Source organism: Ornithorhynchus anatinus, chromosome 5 (genome assembly GCF_004115215.2).
Source record: "Ornithorhynchus anatinus isolate Pmale09 chromosome 5, mOrnAna1.pri.v4, whole genome shotgun sequence".
NCBI lineage: Eukaryota > Metazoa > Chordata > Mammalia > Monotremata > Ornithorhynchidae > Ornithorhynchus > Ornithorhynchus anatinus.
In genome coordinates, this window is record NC_041732.1 from 56,929,828 (window position 1) to 56,937,382 (window position 7,555).

A 7,555-nucleotide genomic window follows, 5' to 3' on the forward strand; every position below is an offset into this window, starting at 1 on the left:
TCAGGATCTGAACTGTTTATTTGGACCTACCCAGTGCTTAGCACGGTGCTCGGCACAGTCTAAGTACTTAATAAATACTATAGCAACAATAATGATGACGGTCCCCTTGCCACCTCCCAGGACAGACAAACCCGCCTAACTCCACTGCATGGAAATGCCTCTCTTGGTTCCTGCTGACCAAGGCCCGCCCCCGGCGACCCCCTTTTTCAGGCTCACGTGAACTCGGAAAACAGCTTGGGACACGGGCCCCCACGGTGATGTCTTCTCGTGAGCTCTCTGCGGGCTGGGATCGTTTCTACCTACTCTGTTGCACTGTTCTCTTCCAAGTGCTAGGTACAGAATACAGTGCTCTGCACTCAGTAAGCTCTCAATAAATGCCACTGATTAATCGATGGATTGATCTGGGACAAAAAACCAAAAGGGGTGGGAGCTTTCAATAAATGCCACTGATTAATCGATGGATTGATCTGGGACAAAAAAACGAGAGGGGTGGGAGGGAGGCCCTCTGGAGCCCCACCCCCCAAACAACTCACTCACAGCCAAGGCCCCCAGAAAAATGGGGTGGTCTGGGACTCTATTCGGGCGGGCCAGAAGCTTCTGGAATCTTATCGCCCATCCCGTGGGAGATGAAGAGTGGCAGTCGAACCAGGGCTGGTTCAGCCTCTGCCACCTGGGGGGGCGGGGAGTGGTGGGGATGACTGGGAGACCCTTCACCACTAAGGCACAGAATCACCGACATTGAAGATTGGCTCCAAACCATATGGTCGTTCCTCCCACCCCCCCAAAAAAAACCTGAGACTCCAGGGGCAAGCAGAGAAGGGGGAGCTACCTGCACTCTTGAAAGGAGGAAGGGACCATACTTCAGCCCAGCCCCTCTCCCCAGTTCGGCCCACGCTGACTTCCGCCAACAGCTGCAGGTCAGGACGGGCTGACCGCCGACCAAACGCGCTTCGAGCTCCCAGCTGTGGCCTTGGGCTTCTTCTTCCAGGAAATGCAGATCCTCCTCGAGCATGAGGTGCTGCCCGGGATCTGCCGCCCACAGAGCCCCTGCCCCGGACTGGACTGAATCTGAACCGTGGTTATGGGGCACACACAGGTAGGATGGATCTTGCCAGGAACAGAATACCCCCCCGAAAAAATAAAAAGCTCCCAGGAAAGGCAGCGAGGACCCCTGGGGCTGCTACAATGCCTCAGGGCTCCTCTAAGGAAAAACCAGGACATCACACAAACACCTTGGGGTGGGGTGAGAATGTTTGAGGGCTGGGGTGTCCGCAAACAAGGGGCAGACCTACAGAGACGGGGCCTCGCTGGTAGGAAGTCGAGACGGCCAACTCCTCCGATCGCGATACACGGAGCATCTCCGCTTGGTACTGGGACCTTTCCTAAATAGGAAGCTCCGACTGGGCATTTTTCCTGCCTCCTCTGTCCCCTCGCCTCCCGGCCGTCAGCTAGAGATGAGAGACAACTGTGGGGTTTTACCGAATGAAGAGATGGAGGGGGTGCCTCCGAGGACCCCGACCGTCCCAGGCAGCCTCTCCGCGCCTCACCCGTCCGGGAGGGTCGGGATGGAGGGTCCTGGGGAGGGGGTTAGATCCTGCAGCCCGAATCCTGCAGGTCAGGGGGTGCCCAGAGAGGCAGAGGGGTGCCCCCAGAAGGTCGGGGTTGTGGGGTGGGCGTGTCGGGAGACTGGGCCCACATCACCTCCCTCTCCTCTGGCCAGGGTGGGTCCCGGTCAGGGCCTGGGCCCTCGGGGTGACGCGGGACGCCCTACGGAGGGGCGCACGTCTCGGTGATGCATCGGGGGGGTTGGGTCTTCGCCCCCGCCCCCTCCTCCGGCCAGGGGCCGGTCCCGGTCAGGGCACGGGACTTCAGGGTGCCCGCGGGGCAGCCTAAGGCGGGGCGCACGAGTTTCTGGGTGATGCGTCGGGGGGCCGGGTCCTCGCCCCCTCCCCTCCTCCGGCCAAGGGCCGGTCCCGGCCGGGACCCGGGCCCTCGGGGTGCGGCGGGGCGCGCGAGGTTCAGGGTGACGCGTCGGAGGGGCCGGGTCCTCGCCCCATTCTCCCCCTTCCCGACCGGGGGCCGGTCCCGGTCAGGTCCCGGAGCCCCGGGGGGCGGCGGGGCGGCGTCCGGCGGGGTGGACCAGGTTCTCGGTGATGTAGGCGACGAGCAGGCAGATGGCGACGAGCATGACGCAGATGGCCCCGCCGACGGCGGTCATGGCGATGACCACGTCCCGCATGCCGGCCGGCTCGGCGGCGAACTCCACGCACTCGGCGGCGGGGGGCGGCGGGTCGTCGGGGCGGGCGGGCTCCCCGCGCGGGGGGCGCAGCAGGGGCTGCAGGCACAAGCGGTAGCGCACGCTGTCGTGCACGTCGGGGACGAGGTAGTCGCGACAGGCGGCCCCGAGCTGGACGCGGTCGCACTGGAAGCGCGTGTAGGCCCCGTCCCAGGAGCAGTTGAGGGCGAAGCCGCGGAGGCGGGCGGGGGTGGCGGCGGGCGGGGGTCGCCACTGCAGCAGGACGCTGCTGTTGCGCAGGACGTTGGCCACCAGCGAGCGGCCGGCCGAGCGGAAGACCTTGCAGCCTCGGCGTGGGCAGCGAAAATCCCGCTCGGGGGTCCGGAAGCACAGCCGCTCGCCCCCCGCCCCCGGCCCGGCGCGGAGCACCTTGTAGGGGCACCAAGGGGGGTCGGACCCCGGGCCCGGGCCCGGCCCCGACGGGGGGTCGCAGCCCCCCGGGACGCAGAGGCCCAGCAGCAGCGGCGGGAGGACCAGGACCGGCAGCATCCTCCGGGTGGGGGGCTGGGGGGGCTGGGGCCGAGGGCGGGTCACATTCCAAGCGCTCGGTCCGGTGCTCCGCACAGGGTCAGCGCTCAACAAATACTCCCGAATGAATGACCGAGAGCATCATCCGCACCGTCATCCGCAGAGGCCAAGGCAGGACCGGCTCTTCCGCCGGGGCACGAGGTGGGGAGGATGGGTCGAGCCCCTTGCTCCAGGGTGGGGGGTCCGGCCGGGGAGGGGTCCGTTGGGGGCGGTCCCGGGTCCGGTCGGCGGCGGCCGGTCCTTGCCGGCGGCGGTGGGCCCGGAGCTCCCGCCCAAGGCCGGGGACGGGAAAGGGGGGAGGGGGCGCGGCTGGGTGGGGAGGGGGATGGGAGAGGAGAACCGAGCCCCCTCCCCCTGTCCCCTCCCCCTTTCCCCTCCCCGGGGCCGGACGCCAACCGGAGGCGGAGACACCCAGAGACACGCAGAGACACGCAGAGACACAGAGAGGCCCCGCCTGACTTAACCCTCGCCGGCCTGCACCACTCCACCTGCTCGGGGGGCGGCTAGAGAGGTCCCCCTCCCTCCCCCCCAACCCCCGCTGTCCCCCTCCTAAACGCTCCCTATGTACCAGACGCCGCCCCAAGTCGTGGGGCTTCGAGTTTGTGGCCCGATTGCCCCGGAGAGGCAGCGGGGTTCAGCGGAAAGAGCCCGCGCTTAGGAGGCAGAAGGTCGTGGGTTCTAATCCCGGCTCCGGCAGCGGGGTGGGACTCTGGGCGAGTCACTTCTCCGGGCCTCAGTGAGCTCATGGGGAAAATGGGGATGAAACCCACGTGGGACAGCCTGGTTACTCTCTAACCACCCCAGCGCTTAGAACAGGGCTCGGCACATAGTAAGCGCTTAACCAATGCCAACATTATTATTACATTGGGAGCCCGTTATTGGCAGGGATAGCCCTCTTTCCCCGCTTTCCCTCTTCTCCTCCCCCTCTCCCTTCCCCTCCCCTCAGCACTCTGCTCATTTGTATAGATTTTTATTACCCTATTTATTCTGTTAATGAGGTGTACATCCCCTTGATTCTATTTATCGTGATGATGTTGGCTTGTTTTTGTCCGTCTCTCTCCCCCGATTAAACTGTAAGCCCGTCAATGGGCAGGGACTGTCTCTATCTGTTACCGAATTGTTCATTCCAAGCGCTTAGTACAGCGCTCTGCACAAGCACTTAACCAATGCCAACATTATTATTAGATTGTGAGCCTGTTATTGAGCAGGGATTGTCTCCATCTGTTGCTGAATTGTACATTCCAAGCGCTTAGTACAGTGCTTTGCACATAGTAAGCGCTCAATCAATACGATTGAATGAATGAATGAATTATTATCATTATTATTCAGAACAGGGCTTGGCCTGTAGTGAGCGCTTAATAAATACCGTCATTATTATTATTTTCCAAGGGCTTAATAATAATAATAATAATGGTGGTATTTGTTAAGTGCTTACTATGTGCAGAGCACTGTTTTAAGCGCTGGGGGGAGTACAAGGAGATCAGGTTGTCCCGTGTGGGGCTCACAGTTTTTTAATCCCCATTTTACAGATGAGGTAACTGAGGCCCAGAGAAGTGAAGTGACTTGCCCACAGTCACACAGCTAAGTGGCAGAGCCGGGTTTCAAACCCATGACCTCTGACTCCCAAGCCCAGGCTCTTTCCACTGAGCCATACTGCTTTGCAGTACAGTGCCCTGCACACAGTAAGCGCCGGTTGAATGAATGAGTCCGAGGTCGTAGGTTCCGATCCCGGCTCCTCCACGTGTCTGCTGTGTGACCTTGGACAAGTCACTTCACTTCTCAGGGCCTCAGTTCCCTCATCTGGAAAATGGGGATTGAGACTGCAAGCCTCACGTGGGACAGGGACTGGGGGTCTAACCCGATTTGCTTGTTTCCACCCCAGCGCTTAGTACAGCACCTGGCACAGAATAAGAGCTTAACAAATACCACACATACATACAAGTCAGTCAGGTTGGACACAGTCTCTGTCCCACGTAGGGCTCACATTCTTAATCCCCATTTTATGGATGAGGGAACTGAGGCTCAGAGAAATGAAATGACTTGCCCAAGGTCACACAGCAGACAGGTGGCAGAGTCGGGGATTATTACCCATGACCTTCTGATTCCCAGGCCTGGGTTCTATCCAGGACCTAGAAGATAATGATAATGATGGTATTTGTTCATTCATTCATTCATTCATTCAATTGTATTTATTGAGCGCTTACTGTACTAAGCACTTAGAAAGTACAATTCGGCAAGAAATAGAGACAATCCCTACCCAACAACAGGCTCACGGTCTTAAGCGCTTACTATGTGCCAAGCACCGTTCTAAGCACTGGGGTAGAAAAAGGTAAGCAGGTTGTCCCATGTGGGACTCACCATCTTAATCCCCCTTTTACAGATAAGGTAACTGAGGCATAGAGAACTTTAGTGACTTGCCCAAAGTCACACAGCCGACAAGCGGCGGAGCCTGGATTAGAACCCACGACCGCTGACTCCCAAGCCCGGGCTCTTCCTACTAAGCCACGCTGCTTCTCTCCCGGGCTGAAGATGGGTCCAGGCCCCTGGTTCAGTACTAGCTACAGGCAGACTTGGGACTCCAGGCCCAAGACGTCACCCTAGACCGCCGCCCTCAAAAAATGGGTACAGGTACCTACGAGACACTGGGGAACTTGCTCTGTTATTATTTTATTAATGCTACTTTCATTCAGTAGTATTTATTGAGCGCTTACTGTGTGCAGAGCACTGTACCCAGCACCTGGGAAAGTAGTGTGGCTCACTGGAAAGAGCAGGGGCTTGGGAGTCAGAGGTCATGGGTTCTAATCCCGGCTCTGCCGCTTGTCGGCCTTGTGACTTTGGGCAAGTCACTGAAATCCTCTATACCTCAGTTACCTTATCTGTAAAAGGGGGATTAAGATGGTGAGCCCCATGTAGGACAACCTGATTATCTTTTACCTGCCCCAGTGCTTAGAATAGTGGTTGGCACATAGTAAGTGCTTAACAAATGCCATTATTATTATTATTACAATATAGCAATAAAGGGAGACAATCCCTGCCCACAGCGAGCTCATGTTAAGTGCTTACTAGGTGCAGAGCACTGTTCCAAGCAGTGGGGTAGATACAAGGTACCCAGACTGAGCTCCCCTTCTCCCTCTACTCCTTCTACCGCCCCCCCCTCACCTCTCCGCAGCTTAACCCTCTTTTCCCCCCATTTCCCTCTGCTCCTCCCCCTCTCCCTTCCCATCCCCTCAGCACTGTGCTCTGTCTGCTCAACTGTATATATTTTCATTACCCTATTTACCCTATTTTGTTAATGAAATGTACATCGCCTTGATTCTATTTAGTCGCCATCGTTTTTACAAGATGTTCTTCCGCTTGACTCTATTTATTGCCTTTGTTCTTTTCTGTCCATCTCCCCCGATTAGACTGTAAACCCGTCAAACGGCAGGGACTGTCTCTATCTGTTGCCAACTTGTTCATTCCAAGCTCTTAGTACAGTGCTCTGCACATAGTAAGCGCTCAATAAATACTATTGAATGAATGAATGAATGAATGAATGAATGGTTGGACAAAGTCCCTGTTCCACATGGGGCTCACAGTCTTAATTCCCATTTTACAGAGGATGGAACGGAGGCCCAGAGAAGCAGAGTGACTTCCCCAAGACATTTGGTGGGGGGAGATTATAGAACCCATGACCTTCTGACTCCCAGGCCCGGGGTCTATCCATTAAGCCACACTGCTTCTCTGAGGTCAGACACCAGGTAGCACTTTCTGACTGATCGGAAAGTAGAAGAGTCTGTTGGATCTCCGCTTTGGTTTGGAGGAGAGGCCATCCTGCCCAAAAGCAGTGGGTTGGACAGGATGGCAGGATCCTGAGTGGTATCGCCACGTTTTGGCTGAGGAGGAGCCTCTGGCATCCCCAAGTGGCCGGGCATCACTCTTTGAACGCCCGCCGGATCCCTGCTTCTGAAAGCAAGGATCCCTCATCCAGTCGGGAGGTGACGGGAGCCTGGTGACCAAGGGAAGGGCCTCCCTGAGGATTTCACCCCAGGATTGGGTGAGGGAAGGAGAAGGACAGAGTTAGCAGAAAAGCCAGAACTCTGGGGCCTAGGGTGAGGGCTGGGCCCAGAGTCTCAAGTCTGTGCTTGTAGCCACAAATAATAATAATGATGATGATAGTATTTGTTAAGCACTTATGATGTGCCAAGCACTGTTCTAAGCACAGGGGGAGATATAAGGTAATCATGTTGTCCCACATGGCGTTCACAGTCTTAATCCCCATTTTACAGATGAGGTAAGTGAGGAACAGAGAAGTGAAGTGACTTGCCCAAAGTCACCCGGCTGACAAGTGGAGGACCCGGGATTAGAACTCATGACCTCTGACTCCCAAGCTCCTTGCTCTTTCCACTAAGCCACTGAGGTCATACTGGGCCAGGCTGAGGTCATACTGGGCCAGGGGCCCAGACCCATCCTCTCAGTCCTGGATACAGCATAGTCCTGGGAGTCAGAAGGTCATGGGTTCTAATCCCCACTCCGCCACCTATCTGCTGTGTGACCTTGGGCAAGTTACTTTGCTTCTCTGGGCCTCAGTTACTTCATCTGTAAAATGGGGATTAAGACTGTGAGTGCTATGTGGGACAGGGACTGTGTCCAACCTAACTTGTATCTACCCCATTGCTTCGAGCAGCGCTTGGCTCATCGTGTTTAAGTACCATAATTATTATATCTGTAATTTGTTTATGTTAATATCTA

At 57.0% G+C, this 7,555-nt stretch overlaps 1 protein-coding gene across 1 annotated transcript; it reads right to left on the reverse strand.

The window, feature by feature from the left end:
- Positions 1-3,101, reverse strand: FNDC10 (fibronectin type III domain containing 10). The gene has a single exon (XM_003428770.3). It carries the CDS (start codon positions 2,783-2,785, stop codon positions 2,090-2,092), a length of 696 nt encoding a protein of 231 aa, XP_003428818.2. The 5' UTR covers positions 2,786-3,101; the 3' UTR covers positions 1-2,089.
- Positions 3,102-7,555: the final 4,454 nt, after the last annotated feature.